This window comes from Orycteropus afer, unplaced genomic scaffold (assembly GCF_000298275.1).
Source record: "Orycteropus afer afer isolate SDZICR_OR568_19922 unplaced genomic scaffold, OryAfe1.0 scaffold00234, whole genome shotgun sequence".
Lineage (NCBI taxonomy): Eukaryota > Metazoa > Chordata > Mammalia > Tubulidentata > Orycteropodidae > Orycteropus > Orycteropus afer.
The window spans coordinates 4578916-4599048 of NW_006921821.1; the positions used below are offsets into that span (position 1 = coordinate 4578916).

Sequence of the window (20133 nt, forward strand, 5' to 3'; positions counted from 1 at the left end):
GGCACTTGCCTGCTAACCAGAAGGCTGGCGGTTCAAACTCACCAGCCACTCCTCAGAAGGAAGGCTGGGCAATCTACTTCCATAGTGATACCGGCCTGGAAACCCAAGGAGGGGTCGCTATGAGTTGGGTCCAAGTCGACGGCACATAACAACAACAACAACAACAACAAAGATGTATTCAGATTTAATTTGGATTTCACTGCTGGGTTGGTTCAGAAGTAATCAGTAATCATACTGGCTACCTGATATTGGTTAAGGTGCCCTGGTTGCATAGTGGTTAAGTGTTTGGCTGCTAACTGAAAAGATGCCAGTTTGAACCCACCAGCTGCTCCACAGGAGAAAGATGTGGCAATCTGCTTCTGTAAAGACTGCAGCCTTGGAAACCCTGTAGGGCAGTTCAACTTTCCTATAGGACAGTCAGAATCAACTCAATAGCAATGAGTTTCAACAGTATTGGTTTCCTGAGCTTGTATAATGTACATTAAGAAAGAGCTGAATGGCTCCTATAAAAGTTTTTCCTCAATGTATTTTTGAAAATTAAGAAAATACATTCCTTTACCAAAACCACATAAATCCCAGAAATCATTTAGGCAATACTAAACTCTGATTTGTGATTCAGAATTTGGTTTATCATTTTGTTTCATTGCTTGGGAAAAGTGTTCATCTACAATATAAAGAATTATTTAATTATTTTATTCCCCTCTTCAGCAGATACTAGCTAAAAGATAACCAGACAGGATAAAAATGGAAAAGAAAAAAAAAAAGGCAGAAATAATAGAAGACCTACCTAATTAATCTTACACTAAAAGTTATATAAAAAAATTTATAAATCAATAGATTTCAAAAATTCTAAACAGTAATTCCGATTAAAAACACAGTGAATGGGTACAACAAGAAGCTATAAAATGACATGAATTATGATTTTCACTCTTCATACAGTGTCTTTTATTTAAAACAGAGGGTTGTTGTTGTTGTTGTTATGTGCCGTCGAGTCAGCCCTGACTCATAGCGACCCCTCCTTGGGTTTCCGAGGCAGTATCACTACGGAAATAGGATTGCCCAACCTTCCTTCCAAGGGAGGTAGTATTAAATAGTGCTCTAATTTATTAAAGATCTAAGGAGAGACTCTTCAGAGAACCACAATTAAACAGACAATGCTCCACATCACCAGGCCTCTCCATGTAGACTTTTATCTCCCAGTGGCATGATTTGAACTAAACAAAGCAGCAAATAGAATGATGTGGAATAATTTCTGACAAATCCTTTTTCTTTCTTTTTATTTTTTTGGTAACAGTTTTATTCAGATAAAATTCATATACAGTATGATTTACCCACTGAAAATGTACAATTCAGTGGTTTTTAGTGTATTCACAGGGTTGTGCAACTAACATCACAATGATTTTAGAACATTTTCATCACCTCAAATTCTTCTGAAATTTGACACTAGCCCTGCCAGTATGGGTTCTCTTGTTTCTAGGAAGAGCGCAGTTAGGGAACACTTCTAGGAATTACAAAAGTATTTCCTGAAGCGGTCTGTTTTATATAAAGAAGGCTTGAGATTCCATGCTGAACCTATTTAGAGAGCCCATCAAGGGCCACCTCTCCAAATGGACAAGGTCCACCCAGTCACATAAACTGACCTTGTCATCCTGTATGCCATGAGCCACTCCAGCACTGCATGTATTTGTGCAGTAATTAGGTATTCTTGGAAATGACCTACTTTCTGGCCTACTTTTAACTTTCAGGTGAAAGAGACCCCAAATCAGAGATACTACTAAGAACATCCCAAATTAATTTAGGACTCCCAACAAGAGATGGTAGCTATGGTATATTTGTGGCTAAAATTCCATTTTGAATCAAAAGTAGCCTCTGCATCAGGAATGCTGCTTGTCATTTCTGTAACTCTCCACTGTACTCGAAGCAAATTACTTGATAAACAATTTCAGAAAACAATGTAATTTTGTTCCCTTATAGATTTTGCTTACTGCCTAAGAAGGCAGATCCAAAACAATTCTCAGAACAAATACTTACTCAAAATAAACTTTAGAATTACTCATGTCTTCCCTGTAGTCACACAAGGAATCACATGATTGTCTCAAGGCCAAATATACCTAATTTAATTATTACTTTTTAACTTCTAAAAAAACAACTTTAGATATATATGTAATCTCCTATCAATCAGATATACTATCACCTAATTTTGTAACCATAACTTAAGTGCCAACCAATCATTGCATTTTTACTGAATTTCCTTATATTTTCTTATATAAAATCTCTGAACTGTCTCCTCCTTGGACCACTTAGTTCAGAATCCAGTGTACTTTGTGATTATCAGTTTACAAATTGCTTTGCCTCTTAAATTGCTTTTGCCACTCCTTGGAAGGAAGATTGGATAATCTACTTCCATAGAGATACTGCCTCCAAAACCCAAGGAGGGGTCACTATGAGTCGAACTGACTCCACAGCAGTTTTTTTTTTTTTTTTTTCCCACCTCTTAATAAAAGTTCTTTACTCTTAATTTCAAACAGACTCTGCCAAATGACGTTTCTAAGTGACATGGTGTGAGTGAGGGAGAAAATGATTCTGTTTCATATTTTGCTCAATTAATTTTGTCCCTGTCTGGGGGTGAGTAGGAGAAAGTAGTGTTAGGAGTAATAGACTCATAATGGGGAGAAAAACCACATTTTTCTTTTAGAAATTCACAACTATCTCTATTATGTGCCAGAGCAAAAGAGAGAAGACACAGCTTCTGTTCAACTGGAGGTTATCTCACTTACCACTTACTGCATTTTGAACTGGCTTCTCTTCAGGGTCTGATGATCCATTGGCATGAACTCGTATATCTGGAATAGTCTCAAATATAGACTATAAAGCAAGGGAAGATAAACACAAACATTGTTCTGTAAATACAATGTACCCAACAATTCAATCTTATTTATTTTCTTCAGTATAAAAAAACATTTTCAAAAAAAAGCAATTCTTGGCTTCAGGAAGGGCCTGCTTCTGGTTTCTTTTGTTTCTACATTCATTTCAGACTTGTACAGCTTATACATGTTATTCATCAAGGTCAAAATAACTATGTCTTTTTAGCTCTTAAGTATTTGCTGCTTATAACTATAGTGAGATATAGAAATTATAATGCTTGATGTCACACAATTTGATAAATTCTATGTCATTCATTATTTTAGATGTGGTTGATCACACATTTGGTCTTAAATTCTAAGTGATGACACAGTTAGGTGGATCCTGCAGCCAGCCTGCTTGGGTTCTAATCCTGGTTTTACCACTGACTAGAAGTTACTAGGGGAGCTCTGGTGGTAGAGCGCCTAAGGCATTTGACTGCTAACCAGAAGGCTGGGGGTTCAAACCCACCAGCTACTCCTTGGAAGGAAGATTGGGCAATCTACTTCCGTAGAGATATCATCCTGGAAACCCAAGGAGCGGTCACTATGAGTTGAATCGACTCGATGACAGTGAGTTTGGTTTTGGTTTTTGGAAAAGTTACTAGAATTTGCTGTTCTCCTCATCTATAAAATGGGGATGATAACAGAACACATTTCAAAGAGCTTTTGTGAAGATTAAATGACTGTTCTGGATAAATTACATAGAACAATATCTGGCACACAGTTTATACTATTTGAAGGTTTGTTGTTGTTGTTGTTATGTGCCGTCGAGTCAAACCCGACTCATAGCGACCCCTCCTTGGGTTTCCGAGGCAGTATCACTACGGAAGTAGGATTGCCCAACCTTCCTTCCGAGGAGTGGCTGGTGGGTTTGAACCGCCAGCCCTCTGGTTAGCAGGGAAGTTAGTTACTATTAACTTTATAATACTATTATATTGCTCCCTTCACCACAAAATACAGAGTAGTTACCACTTGTAATTGATTTGGTACCCTTGTCAATGAGATCCTGCCAAAGCAATGAACTGCCTGCAATATTAACCAGAAGTTGACTCTCCATCTTTGGAGAGCCCAGCACAGCTCTGACTTGGATAGGACTAGTAAATTTAAGTGAAAATCCTACCAGAGCTACCAAAACAAATATCAAGGAGGGAGCTATTATCTGTGAATACATGTGAAGGTGAAAATTTGTTATTCCTCAAGAATTTTTTATGTGCTATTCACGTGTAAAATCTGTTCTTTCATTTGAGGCTAGAGTTCCATTTTCCCAGAGCCTTCTGTTTCTGTTATTCTCATATTTATTTAGAATAACAAAACACCTGTTTCATGAGAGATTCTTTACCATGTGTTACGAATTGCACAAGAAAGTCTCAGATCTGAGCCTTATGTGCTTTTTCTCATCTTACTTTGTTTTAAAGGAGCTGAGACTGCTAATGTGTAAACAGAATGTGAATTTATGGCCAATTCCTAGAACAAAAGTACTTAATCCCTGTAGTTGGTGGATGAATGAGAAACAAAAAAGGTCTAGAGCCATGCAGTTCCTTGTCAGTTGGATTTTAGTGACTCTAAAAACTACCACTGCAGAGTAAAGGTTATTTATACAGTAAAATCCTAAAATGGTGGTGATGGGTTTTCAGTGCTTTCCTTAAGTTTTTCACCAAAGAAATGCTTCATCAGACTCAATTATGGGAGAGAAAACTTTTTAAAAATGAGAGATGTACTGTTTATTTAGGACTTGGAGCTGACAGTTTGCAGTACTTAAACGTACTGAATGTCAAATTCTTTGTCTATCGCATGGAGTAGAGTACATATGAGAATTAGTTTAACTGACCAGCCCATAGCCAACCTATTGTATTGAATGAGTGTCTGCTTTTGGTAAGGTAAAGCATCTAGGACTTTCTTGGGGGAAGCAGAAGCCTGAGTCAAGATTCCCTCCACTTGAGCTACTTATATTGTAACAGAGGAGAACAGAATTAACACTTAGAGAACATTAAGAGCTAATTCCTATATTATAAACTGTAAGAGTTATTGGAAAACAATGGAGAGGAAAAGAGTGTCATCAAGAATGTTTTCACTTAAGAGGTGGCTGAACTTGAGCTAGAACTTAAGGAATGATGAGCAGAACTTGGACAGAGGAAAAAGGCAAAACTACAGGCCAGAAATGGAAGTAGAAATTTCAAGTATGGAGATATCTAAAGGATTTCAGCTACCCCAGGAAGGTTGGACAATCTACTTCCATAGTGATACCACCTCGGAAACCCAAGGAGGGGTCACTATGAGTTGGCTCCGACTCCACAGAAGTGAGTTTGGACCTTTTTAGGGAACCAGCAACTGGTTTCCCAGGAGGTGTGGAAAGGCAATAGAAAAATAGGAGGAGGATACCAAGAGTGCCATCTCAAATTATGGAAGGCTTTGAAAGCCTGGTAGGGAGTTGAGACTAATCATAGGCATTTCTGACGGCGTAGTGGAAAAGGCACTTGACAGCTAACCAGAAGGTCAGCAGTTCAAACCCACCAGCTGCTCCACAGAAGGAAGACTGGGTGATCTATTTACATAAAGACCTACAGCCTCAGAAACCCAGCGGGGATTGCTATTAGTCAGAAACAACTCGATGGCAGTGAGTTTGGTTTGGCTTTTTTTTAAATAAATAAATAAGCAAACAGAAGAACACTCACTTGTTAAAGCATGGGAATGACTGGTGGAAGTGAAAGAGGTAGATCAGTCTGTGACAGAACTTGACTTTGGAAGTAGAGACTGAGTGAAAGGCTAGATGTTTGTCATATACTTTTAAAGGATCCATTCACCAGAGTAGTATAATTTTGCATTTTAATTAGCTCTCTTAGCTTATTTCAAATATAAAGGCCATACCCATTAAAACAGTCTGACTTGTTTGTAAAACCGTAGATCCATTTCTCCTAATTTGCCCAACCACAGAATTGTCCACTAGCAGCAAGTCAAAGGCAGTGTCTTCCACCAAAAATTGCTCTGCTGTCCATGTTATACCCAGCTCTGATTGGACAGAAGGGTATGGGAGCTAAGGGGTTGTTATTTTAAAATTTTTACTATAAAGCATTAGTATTGGCTGTTTTAGTTTCTGTGAAAATTAGACTTGTTGTTATGTGCCATTGACTTATACTAGAATTTTCTATTTCCTGCACGTTAAATAGACACCATGCCAAACAATGCCTATACTCTCTTCACACTTACAGAGGAAATTCATTGACTCAGAAGATGCTTTTGACCTCTGCCTGGCTTTCCTTGGGGTTTGAATCTGTTATAGCTCTAGGGAATGAAGGCTACGCTGAAGTCAATAGAGACAATTGGGTTCCTACTTCTTCTGCCCCTAAGATCCGTATCTTGCAACCATACTGCTTCAAATTCCCCAAAGATGAGCTTAAATAAACCACATTCACTGATAAAAGTGCAACACATTTAGAAATAATAAGAATTCTAAGTCAATTAGTTGTTTTGGTATAACAAATATACATTACTAAAATTCATACATGTAGGAATCAAAAATAATATAACCTCTGAACTATACTCACTGAAAAATTAGCCAAAGCTTACTGTTCACAAGGATATCAGTTTTGAGGGTTTCATAACCAAATAATATCACAAAATTATATATTATATATTTACTCCATAATTTAATAAATGACTCTGTAATACTAAAAAAGATTCAAAATATTAAATATATTTGTACAAATACTAGTATAACCCTGGTAACAAAATTAGAAACAAAACAAAACAAAAATACATATAGGCCATTCTCATTTACTAAAATAAAGGTTAACAATGTTATAGTAGCAATGAATCAAATTTTGCAGCATAATAAAATAGTAATATAACACAAGCAGGTTGTATTCCAGCAATGAAATGATAGTTTAACATCAGAAAAACCTGCCAACATAATTTCCAGAAGTAACTGATGAAAGAAGAAAAATAATTCATTTTAATAGATGCTTAACAACAACTTTGTATAATTCAAACTGCATTCCTGATTAAAAAAAAAAAAATCATTCAGAACCCTAGAAAAAATATTCCACTGAATGATGAAGCATTAGAAGAATTCATGAGAAAATCAAGAACATATCAAAGGATGTCCAGAATTATTCAATGTTACAAGTGATTGTGGTCAGTCCATTAAGACTAAACAAATAAATAAATAAGATGCATAATTTATTTTAGTGCTTGAATAAATCAAAATCTTTCATGTTTGCATATAACTGAAAAATTACATAATAAAATGAAAAACTCTTAGAATTGAAAAAAAAAAATCAGTAAGGAAGCTACATGAGACATTGTGGTGAACAGAAAAAAAATAATTTTTCTTTATATCCACAAAAACAAGCTAGAAAATCCATTTTAAAACGCCCTGCTACTTAAAAAAAAGAAAAGAAAAAGAAATAGGAAATGAAAAAATATAAATTCTTAGCAACTAACCAATGAAAAATATTTTGAACTGTCAGCCTTCTGGTAAGCAGTCAAATGCCTTAGGCACTATACCACCAGAGCTCCTTTGTAAGACCTAGAGAAATATAGAATGTAACCGAAAGGCAGAAGAAAATATAAATAAATGGAAAGAAACAAGTATTGTTTCTCATTGGGAAGTCTCAATATTTTAACATGTGAAACCCCTCCCCAACACTGATCTTCCAATTCACTAGCATTCTTAATAAAGTCCTAAAAATATTTTTGTCTTGGTGATGTCTAAGTTATTTGCTGCTGCTGTAACAGAAATACTACAAGTGGGTGGCTTTAACAAATAAATTCATTTTCTCACAGTTTAGGAGAGTAGGATTCTGAATTCAAGGTGCTAGCACTATGGCAAGCTTTCCTTCTCTGTTGGGTCTTGTGGAAGGTCCTTTTCTCCTTTCAGCATCTGAAAGGGCCTGGCATCCCTTGGAGATCTCCACGTGTCTTGGCATCAAACTTCCCCTGGGTCTAGGAGGTTCTCATTGCAGAGACCCCAGGTCCAAAGGATGGGCTCTGCTCCTGCCTCTTCCTCCTTGATAATACTGAGGTCACTCTTTGCTCATTTCTCTCTCCTTTTATTTCTTCTAAGATAAAGGTGATGCAGGCCAAATGCTCCTCATGTCAGTTCAGGGCTGTGATCCAAGTAAGGGTGCTGCATTTCACCCTAATCTTCCTACAATTTATTGGCTCATCACATCAGATCACATCATGGAGCATGATTACACCATCATATAACTTCCAAACTGCATCATTTTATAACTGCCAAAACACTGACAATCATGACCCAACCAAGTTGACACATATTTTGGGGGGGACACAATTCAATAGATTGGTTGGTTATAAACTGATTCTAAGTTCATTTGAAGAAACAATTTCTGAGAAGAGGAAGGACAATTTTGATACAGAACAATGAATGAGAACTTACTCTAGTAGATTTCAACAATCACTGATCAAGTTATAATTAAGACATATATACAAGAGGATTTCACTTATAATAAAGAGGGCATTTTAATCATGTAGAAAAGATGAAAGAAAAAAAGAAAGGTATCAGTCCAGCCATGGTTATCTTTTTGGAAAAGATAAAGTTAGGTTATCTACTTCTTTATACTATTTCACAACATATATTCTAATAGGGAGAAAGGGTTTGGTGTCCTCTTAAGAAGTCTTGAATGTGACACAGTAAAGTGTCTCTAGGGTTTTACCCTTGCAGGCTAGATTTTACCACTACAGCTGTTACAGCCAGGACCCCAGAAGCCAGAGCCCTTGCCACACTTTTACTGAATTACTGAACATTACATGATCTACAAGAGACTCAGGCACCAAATGGGGATATCTGTACTCATGATAAGTAAGAGGCATGGAACTCAAAATTTATTTATTTCATGGTAAGAAACCTAAACCAAACCAGTTGCTGTTGAGTCAGTTCTAACTCAGAGAGACCTATGTGTGTCAGAATAAGTTGTGCTCCACAGTGTTTTCAGTGGCTACTTTTTCAGAAGTAGACAACCAATCCTTTCTTGTGAGGTGCCTGTGGGTGGATTCAAACCACCAACTATTGATTAGCAGATGAGTACTTAACTGTTTTCACCACCTAGGGACTTCCAACAGTAAGAAGCTCTAGAATACTTCAGTACAGGAGCTATAAGTGTTACACTGGTGTGGTAGTTAAGGTTCTGTGTCAACTTGGCTGGGCCTGGTTGAGTGGCTGGGCAGCTCTTGATAGTTATTCCCCATGATGAGACTGGCAATCAACTCCATGGTGGGATCTACCACAAGCAGCTAAGTAGCTGCTTTAGGGATATGGTCTGCTTCCCGTACATAAGAAACAGCTTTGGGAATGGCCTCTAACCTTTTGGTACGTTTGAACCCTGTATGTAGCCAAGTTGTTGTTCAATAGTCTGCCATGCCCTGCCGATCTTGGGGCCTTATCTGGACTTGAATTAGTGGCCTACCATGTTGTTTGGTAACATTGTGACTGTGCCTTTTTACCTGTCAATCATGGACTTGTCAGCCTCAGCAGCCAGCAGCTGTCGGAATGAAGAAAAGCCTCCAGCTTCAGTGGGTTGGGAGTAGGAGGCAGAGCTGAAGCCCAAGTTTGAGGGGCTTTAACCTAGCCCCTAGAGCCTGGCACTTTGAACTTGGACTTAAAGCCTCCAAAACTGTAAGAGAATAAACTCCTGTTTGTTCAAGCTGTCCCATTTGTGGTATATTCCTGTCACAGCAGCACTAGGTAACTAAAACAACTGGCATGAGTGAGATACTTTAGCATCTAGACATTTTGATTAACATTTCTAAGTAAAGATATTGAGTAATAAACAATCCGAAGTAACTCAGGTTGGAGATTAGTGCCAATGCAGTTTTTTTTGATCCACCACTACTGAAACTTTTATTTATGTCATTGGCATTTGAATCAGGTTTTAGGAAAACAAAATAAAACAAGAAACCAACAAAACACAGACACACACACACAGACACACACAGACACAGGAAATCTGAGTGATATGCAATATATCCCTTTCTTTCTCTATGAATTATTTCATAACACGCCCCAAACTTTCAACAATCCTAGTTACATGCTCAATAAGGATTTGCTTAACAAATGAATGAATCAATGATATGGAAAATTTAACAGAAAAAAAGAAAGTGGAAAATATGACTGTATCAGTCTTATAAGGAATAAAATTGTGGCTATGGAAATGCTATGAAGAATCTTAGAGAATAAGGTCTACCCACTCTCTTCTTTGGCAACCCAATCTTGCAACTTTTTTGCTTCAAGTCTTCTGGGTACAAACATGGAACCACGTGCAGTTATTTGTTGATGGCTTGTATAAAATGCTGGGTGTGGGGGAAGTTCATCTAGAGAGGCAGACAAGAAAGATCTTGTGAGCCATGTCACAAGGCTTTATGATGACTAGGTGTTTGGGAACCACCAAGGGTTTTACGCAACCCTTGTATTTTAGATTGATGACTTGCCGCTGTGGGGAGGATTTATAGCGAAAGTCTGGGATCATTTAGGTGGCTAGTCAGCAATGCAGAAAGAGGAAGATGAATTTCTCTTCTAAGACAGAGTTTGTAGGAAAAGAGAGAATAAAAACATCCTAGAACCACTAGCATGATAAAATTCATTGGCCTCAGTAGTGGGGTATGAAGAGGCGAGAGGGTGGACAGAGCTGATGCTGACAATTAAGGCCACCAGCTGAGACCGAAAATAAAGGATCCTGGGCAGGAGTGCCCCACAACAGTTCAGCAGTGTCGGATCTGTTGCAAATAATTCCTTACTTCACTCTGTACCAGAGTTTGTGAATGACTTATTCTGTTCTGTAAACAAGTGGGGTGTTTAGAGATTACCTTTAAATTAGAGATATTCTCAAGTCATTTGCACTCCAATGAACTGCCTTCAAAGGGTTAGATTTACAGCAAGCAGGACAGAAATTGTGCATACCCTCAGCCTATCTACGCCATCACCTGTAGCAGTATTGATAAAAGTAACTCATTGAGAACAGTCACTCAACTTACTTTGTGTTTCTTATATGTTCACTATGCAACCAAACAAAACTCTATTACCCAAATACTAAAAGCATAACAGAAACTAGCTTACTTGGAGCGATAGCATCACCTCCTGAACAATGACTTGGTCCTGGGAGTGTGCCACAGTGGTAAATGTCAGCTCTCCAGTTTCTCAGAATAGACAATGGTTGAAAATCAACTGCCTCCAAGGAATATGTCAATGTGCTACCTCCATCTGCGTGTCTGCTGTGCTATCTGCTGCTTTCCATGAGTCTGCTTTCGGAGAACCACCATCTCATCTTATGGGGTCTTCTCTTGCTGTTTTTAGTCCACCCTACCACTCTCTGCCATGACACCTGAACTATGGGATTGTGATAGACAGAAACACAGAGTGAGGGTTCCCAGTTTAAGAACGAGAGGGGAACTGACAAACTTTGAACAAAGTAAAAGCAACAGAAGTTACTAAAGGTCAAGTAAGTGAATGTGTCTGAAGGCTTTGTGCAGGGGAGAAGTAAGAGCTGAGGCTGGTACAGGAAGTAGAATGAGTGGTTTGTCATTTATTCTGTAGGTAAAAGGTTGCAGAGTAGACCATCAAACCTCTGGTGTTCTGTGTATAAGCTCAGTCAGTCAGTCAGTCAAGGCAACCATAGTTAACAAATACCTCCACACTTGAAATATGTAAAGAACATTTTTTGGGGTTTGTGGGCAAAGTAGTACTAACACACAGAGTTCTCTTTTAAATTGAGAATCTATTCATTGTTAAGTTTGTCTCCTTCTTCCTAATTATTATGAGTGATAGATCTATTGGAAGTACAGTTTCCCTGCAATTTTAGTTCTGATAGTATTTCCAAGTTATTGTTATCTGTCTTGAAAAATTAGTTTCCTCTCTCCTTCCCACTTTTAGTTGTCCTGTGTTGACTTACCATGGAACCACTCCGGGGATCTGCCAATCTTCTTTCTTCATCCCGGGACCCATCTGACAGAGTAATACTGTTGAGTGCATCACTGGGCTAAATAGAAAAATAAAAGAACCATTCTTATTCCAGCACACATTTTCTAGTATGTCTGTGTATTCCACTATGTATACATATTTAGATATGTGTGGCAATGGCTCTACTAAAATTAAGATACAAATATTCTTTCTTTACTGAAGGATCCTTATTGCAAAATTGGTATATTTGATACTTACAAAACCATATGGTGTTCTGTCTTAAAAAAAAAAAACATTCTTTATCTTGTCCAATCACATTTTCTAAATGTTCTACAGACACTACGCATTACTTAGTAAGAAAAAGAACATTCATTTTTTGAAAGGAAATAAATGAAATAATAGAACTAAAATAGGAAATTTAGGTCAAAATGGCTGACAATTAAGCAAAAGAATGTAAGTAAAGGAACAGATTTTTAATAGCACTGGAAACCAGCAAATAATCTCATAGCAGATCGACTGATAGAAATTTCTGGATAAAAAGTGAGAAATAATTTTAATTCTCCTGGAATCCAAATTTCTGGGTCCATGGAATTAGAATGACCCACCCATGTCATCTGTCCTAGGTGTCCTTTTGAAATTTGAGGCTATAAGGAACTGTTTTCCTAAACTCAACTACAAGTCAAACAATAGTCTTGTAAGCAGCTTAGTGGAGATGGTTTTTGCCTTAGGCATTGGGCTCTTGGGAAGAATTACAATGATCTTCTGGACACAACCCTGCCCCAACTCCAACTATATAACTTGTTTTCTCTACGCCCTCTTCAGTGCACATTCCTGACACCTTTTGGTTGATGCTGCCCAATTCAAATAATATCTACTGACAACAAATATATGTTGTTGTTGTTGTTGTTATGTGCCCTCGAGTTGGCCCTGACTCATAGGAACCCCTCCTTGGGTTTCTGAGGCAGTATCGCTATGGAAGTAGTTTGCCCCATCTACATTAATATCTTGTCTTTCTCTGTGCGTTTTGTTTTTTGTCAAAAGCAAATAGGATTGGTTTGGTAGGATAAGAACCTCTATATGAAAGTAGCAAAAAGAAAATTTCCAGGGAGAGAACAGAAAAACAAACAAACAAAATCAATCTGAACTGATTTCTAGAAATATACTACTTCCCTAAAGTAACAAAAATTGAGGTAAAAATTTGAATAGATCCATAACAAAAGAAGAAATTGAATGGGTCATAAAAAATTACCAACACATACAAAAAAGTCTTGGCCCAGATGGTTTCACTGGAGAATTCTACCAAACATTTAGAGAAGAGCTGACACTAATCCTACTCAAACTATTAAAGAACATAGAAGAAGGATGGAATCCTCCTAAATTCATTTATGAAACAAGCATAACCCTGATACGAAAACCAGGCAAAGACACCACTAAAACAGAAAACTACAGACCTATACCCCTCATGGGAACTCTGGTGGTATAGTGCCTAAGGCATTTGACTGCTAACCAGAAGGTTGGCAGTTCAAAGCCACCAGCCACTCCTCAGAAGGCAGGTTGGGCAATCTACTTTTAGTGATACCGGCTTGGAAATCCAAGGAGGGGTTACTATGAGTCAGATCTGCCTTGACAGCAATGAGTTTTTTTTTTTTTTTTGCTTATACCCCTCATGAATATAGACGCAAAAATCTTCAATAAAATCCTAGCCAATAGACTTCAAAAACTTATCAAAAAAATAATACATTTGACCAGGTGGGGTTCATACAAGGTACGCAAGGATGGTTCAACATTAGACACACAATCAATGTCATCCATCACATAAATAAAACGAAGGAAATGAACCACATAATCACATCAATTGATGCAGAAAAGGCATTTGATAAAATCCAACACCTATTCCTGATAAAAACTCTCAGAAAAATAGGAATAGAAGAGAAATTCCTCAATGTAATAAAGGCACATACGCAATACCAACAGCCAACATTATTCTCAATGGAAAGAGACTGAAAAAATTCCCCTTATGAACAGGAACCAGACAAGGATGCCCTCTATCACCACTTCTATTCAACACGGTACTGGAAGTCCTAAAAACCAAACCAAACCCACTGCTGTAGAGTCATATCTGACTCATAGCGACCCTTCCTTGGGTTTCTGAGGTGGTATCACTATGGAAGTAGATTGCCCATCATTCCTTCCAAGGAGTGGCTGGTGGGTTTGAACCACCAGCCTTCTGGTTAGCTGTCAAATGCCAAGTCCTAGCCAGGGCAATAAGGCAAGAAAGGTAAAACAAAGGCATCTAAACTGGTAAGGAAGAAGTAAAACTATCCCTATGTATGGATGATAAGATCCAATACATGGAAAACCCAAGAGACTCAGAAAGAAAACTACTGGAATATTCAAAAGATTAATCATAGTGGACAGATATAAGATAAACATAAAAAATCAGTTGGATTCCTCTATGCCCACAAAGAGATCTCTGAAAAGGAAATAACGAAATCAATACCATTTACAATAGCTACCAAAAAGGTAAAATACTTGGGAATAAATCTTATGAAGGACACAAAAGACCTATATAAAGAAAACTACAAAACACTACTTCAAGAAACTATAAGAGGTCTACATAAATGGAAGAACATACCGTACTCATGGATATGAAGATTGAATACTGTGAAAATGTCAGTACCACCCAAAGTTATCTACACATATAATGCAATCGTGATAAAGATTCCATCAACACTCTTTAAGGACATGGAAAAACGAATCACTAATTTTATATGAAGAGGAAAGAGACCTCAAATAAGCAAAGCACTGCTCAAGAAGAAGAACAAAGTAGGAGGTCTCACACTCCCAGACCTCAAAACCTACTATACAGCCACAGTAGTCAAAATATGCTGATATTGGTACAACAATAGATACACAGACCAGTGGAACATAATTGAGAACCCAGGAATGGATCCACTGACCTATGGTCAGCTGATCTTTGACAAAAACCCAACATCCATTAAATGGGGAAAAGATAGTCTCTTTCACAAATGATGCTGGCAAAACTGGACATCCATTTGCAGAAAAATAAAGAAGATCCATACCTCACACCATACACAAAAACTAATACCAGATGGATCAAAGACTTAAATGTGAAACCTAAACCTGTAAAGTTCATCAAAGAAAAAACAGGAACAAACTCAGAGGCCCTGATTTATGGCATAAATAGACTATCAAGCATAAACCAAAATACACAGTCCCAGATAAACTAAATGATTGGGATCTTCTAAAAATTAAATTCTTATGTGCTTCAAAAGACTTCTCCAAAAGAGTAAAAAGAGAACCTATAGGATGGGAAAATAATTTGGCAATGACATATTGGACAAAGGACTCATCTCTAAAATGTGTAGAAAACTCCAACACCTCAACCTCAAGAGGACAAAGACTCTAATTACAAAATGGGCAAAAGACATGAACAGACACCTCACCAAAGAAGATATTTTTTGTGTTGTGGCTTAGGCAGCCACAAACACATGACAAAACATTCACAATCATTAGCCATTAGAGAGGTGTCAACCAAAACAACAAGATACCATCTCAACTCTGCACTAATAGTAAAGTTCAACAAGAGACAAAATAAGCAAATGCTGGCTAGGATATGGAGAGACTGTGATTTTCATACACTGTTGCTGGAACTATAAAATGATACAACCACTGTGGAAACTGGTATGGTTGGAAATAGAAATAGCATTTGATCCAGCAATTCCATTACTAGGTATATATTTTAAAGAAGTAAGAACCAGGGTATGAATAGATATATGCACATCCATGGTCTTCACAGCACTATTCACAATAGCAAAGAGATGGAAACAACCTAACTGCCATCAACAGAGGAATGGATAACCAAGCTATGGTAAATACACACAACATCCATTAAACAGGGAAAAGATAATCTCTCTCACAAATGATGCTGGCAAAACTGGACATCCATTTGCAGAAAAATAAAAAGGTCCATACCTCACACCATACACAAAAAGTAATTCCAGATGGATAAAAGAACATGATGCAACACTAAAGAATAATGCAGAATCCTTGAAACACCTCACTTATTTCATTATACTGAATGAAATAAGTCAATCACAGAAGGACAAATAATGTATTAGTCCTCTATTATAGAAAGTCAAGAAAAGGTTTATATGTAGAAGGAAACTTTCTTTGCTGGCAACCAGGGATGGGAGGGACGGGGAGGAAAAATTGCTAGATAGGTAAGAGACAAATATTGATTTGGGTGAAAGGAAAGGCAATATATGAAAAGTGAATGACCATCACAATAACACTAACAAAATGGGAGACACAGAGAGGTGCGCAAGAGGTACAGACAACAAAGATTAACACTTTTTTTCGTATAAAATACTGCATTATCAATATTAACAAATGCTAATGTATGGGTAGATATGTAAGTAGACAGGCTGAATGATCAGGTATGTCTAGGCAAAAGAGACTATAATCATGATCATATATAAGGTTGGCAGATGATATTTCTGCATACATATTTGTGTGTGCTATAAGAATGTACATGTAAATAGAACTAACGGAGGGCAAAGTTATGATAACTTCTTAGCCTCAGTCAAACACCCTGAGGGAGCGAGCTGTAGGCTTGGTTGGGACCACAGTAGCGGAGGACATCAAATTCAATTGGCATAACACACTACACAAAAACACTGTTCTACATCCTACTTTGGTGAGTAGCTACTGGGGTCTAAAAAGCTGGCAAGTGGCCATCTAGATGCAACAATTGATCTCTACTCTTCTGAAGCAAAAAAGAATGAAGAAAGACAAAGATACATGGAGACAACTAGTCCAAGGGCCTAGTGGGCCATGAGAACCTCAACCTACATGACCACGAGACCAGAAGAACTACATGATGCCTAGCTACCACTGTCAGCTACTCAGAGAAGGATCAGTGCAGGAGATCCTGGATACAGTAGGAGAAAAATGTGGAACAAAACTTAAAATCATAAAAAAGACTAGGCTTTGTCTGGCAGAGATTGGTGAAACCCCAAGACTATGGCCCCTAGTCACCCTTCAGGCTTGAATTGAACTCACTCCTATGGCTTCCAGCCTAACAACAGACAGGTATAAAAGGTGAATATATACACCAGGTAGTTACACTCTTTAGAAAAATCAACCTTGAGAGATCAGAAGGGCAGTATTTGCACAGGGAGATGGCTCAGCACGCAGGAATGCATAGGAAAGAGGGACACGGGGTGGAGATGACCACAAGGAGGAAATGAGAGGAGAGTTGTTACATTATGGGGATTGCAATCAATGTCACAAAACAAAATGTGTATGAACCACTGCCTGGAAAATGAATCTGCTCTGTAAACTTTCACCCAAATCACAAAGAAAATAAGTAAAAAAAATAATTTTAATGTGCAAAGACCAACAAAGAGCCATAGACAAATAATTAGAAACTATTTATAAGAAATAGGAGTCAGGTACATCTCCCTTCCCCTAAATAAGCAGTCTCTAAAGTACCTAAGGCATTTGACTGCTAACCAGAAGGCTGGCAGTTCAAACCCACCAGTCACTCCTCAGAAGGAAGATGGGGCAATCTACTTCCGTAGTGATACTGCCTTGAAAACCCAAGGAGGGGTCGCTATGAGTCAAAATCAACTCAATGGCAGTGAGTTTCGTGTTTTTGGTTTTTTAAATACTACTCTAGGGGGAAAAAAGAAAGAAAGAAACCAAATGCAGCTTAAATATAATGAACTAATTGCCCTGGTGCTGATGGTGGTAGAGGGGTAGGATGCTCCTTGTGTGAGCACATGCATTTGAGAGAGAGGGAGGACATGAGGCCTCAAGAAAAGACAGAGATGGGAAAATAAAAATAAAATCAAGTGCATCTGGAAATAAATGAATTAGAGTTGTTCATGTCCTTATTTGTTTTGCAAATTTTGGGAAAATTGTGTGCTAACCTACCTATTCCTTCTAAGTATCTTAAAGTTAAGCAAACCCCAAATACTTATGAAAGCACACAATCAACAATATTGGCCTTTTAGGGAAACAGAGCTATTCAATTTCAAAGAAATATACAGTAATTTCTTGCATTAATAAATAAGGAGCCTTGGTGGTATGGTTAAGGGTTAAGGGCTCAACTGCTAACCAAGAGATCAGCCATTTGAACTCACCCAGCAGTTCCACAGCAGAAAGCCATGACAGTCTGCTACTGTAAAGATTGGGAACCCTATATGGCAGTTCTCTCTATCCTATAGGGTCACTATGACTCAGAATTGACTTGACAGTAATGAGCTTTTAATAAATAAAATAATCAATAAAGTCCAGCTTTCTGACTGCAGAGAATGCAAGGGCCCAGTGAAGTCTACTGATGTTTGTAGAAAACTCACTTCTCCATTTCTTTGGCTGGGATCTTTTAGTGGTCTTATCACCTTCCTGCTGTGACATCATGTCACCAGGATTCTGAGATCTCAGCAAGGGAGGGACTGGGGAGTTAGACAGGAAGAAGCACCTTAGCACCTCAGATTGATTATCTTGGTCAGAAGCAAAGGGCCTACAGCTAACCTGCACTGGAGGTACAACCAGACATTGAGGAAACCACTCCCACTCAATCAGAGAGGAGATGTTCCCTGAATGGATGACACTCATATTGGGGCAGAGATTTAACTGCTGGCTTAACTTACTGTTATACATCACAAAAGGTGATGTATTCTCCACGTAAGATGCTTGTTGTTATGTGCCGTCAAGTCAGACCCGACTCACAGTGGCCCCTCCTTGGGTTTCTGAGGCAGTATCACTACAGAAGTAGATTGCCCAGCCTTCTGAGGAGTGGCTGGTGGGTTTGACCCACCAGTCTTCTGGTTAGCAATCAAGTGCCTTAGGTACTATGCTACCAGAGCCTTTGGAAAATACTGGAAATTAAATATTTATATCTTAATTGATACCAAAAATACTGAAAAAACTACTTCTAAAGCACTTTGTTATTTTTTTTTTTGTATAAACTGCCATGAGGACCAAACTTTAGTTGACAACATCTTCCACATGGGATACGCATTAAGAACTACTGTTTGTTTCTGCATGTAACTACTTTTTAATTTTCTTTGAACAAAGAATTTAATTATTTTGGATTTAGCTATTAAATTATTCCTTGCTAAATTTAAGAGCTATAGTGATGTATCTGTGGGTGGCTATGTTTGCCAGCAAACTAAAATATGTTGTGTCTTTTGAAGTTAGTTTGACTGTCTCAAAGAAATTCCTTTTCCTCACATCTCCCCTCCTGACTATCTTGAGATGACTTACCCTGGGCCACTTTCACCAGGAAACACAAATGGTTTCCACTTATCCTCAAGGTCATTCAATAGAATACACCCTGGGTAACAAATAGCACTAAGCTAACTGGATAAAACAAGCATATTTAAATTCTAGCATATTCTTCCAAATGTGATTGCCTGTGCAATTACATGTCATTAACACTATGTATATTTTGTACAGATATGCTGAGATATACATAATTCTGATACATTTAAAATTGTATTCCTAAGTATTTACCCAAGAAAGAGAGAATATATATATATATCTCCACAAGCCTACAGAAATGTTCATGGCAACTTTGTTCAAAATAGCCAAAAACTAGGAATAACTCAAATGTCCATCATTATGTGAATGGATATACAAATTGTAGTAATATTTATAAACTACTATTTAGTAATAAAAGGGCCAGACTTCTGATACCTGCAACAAATTGATGAATCTCAAAATTACTACTTTGTACAGAAGATACCAGACACAAAAGAGAGTATTGTATTTAATTCCATTTATATAAAACATGAAACCAACCTAAGCAGTTAGAAATGACATCAGATGTTACTTCTGCAGGGCAGAGAGAACCATTAACTGGAAAGGGCATGAGAGAAACTTCTTGAGTGATAGAAATGTTCTGTATTTTGACTGTGGTTATTGTTGTTGTTGTTGTTAGGTGCCGTTGAATCATCTCTGACTCATAGCAACCCTATGTACATAGAACGAAACACTGTCTGGTCCTGTGCCAGCCTCACAATACTTGCTATACCTAAGCCCATTGTTGCAGCCACTGTGTCATTCCATCTTGTTGAGGGCCTTCCCCTTTTTCGTTGACCCTCCTCTTTACCAAGCATGATATCCTTCTCCAAGTAATGGTCCCTTCTGACTTTGGTTACGTGAATGAAAATATTTGTCAAAACTAGGTGAAATACAACCTAATTGTATGTGCTTGTGTGTAAATTACACCTCAATAACACATACACAAAACAGTTTTATCCCTTAAAAATAATTTAATTTAGATCT

The 20133-nt window shown here is 37.7% G+C and overlaps 1 protein-coding gene across 1 annotated transcript in view; it reads right to left on the reverse strand.

Moving 5' to 3' along the window:
* Nucleotides 1-20133, reverse strand: part of ARHGAP28 (Rho GTPase activating protein 28) — a 293733-nt gene that overhangs the window by 65674 nt on the left and 207926 nt on the right. Inside the window, exons 5-6 of the mRNA XM_042782071.1 lie at nt 11807-11893; nt 2778-2865 (exon numbers count right to left, since the gene is read on the reverse strand). Of these exons, the coding sequence (XP_042638005.1) occupies nt 2778-2865; nt 11807-11893 (175 nt within the window). The remainder of the gene's footprint in view (nt 1-2777; nt 2866-11806; nt 11894-20133) is intronic.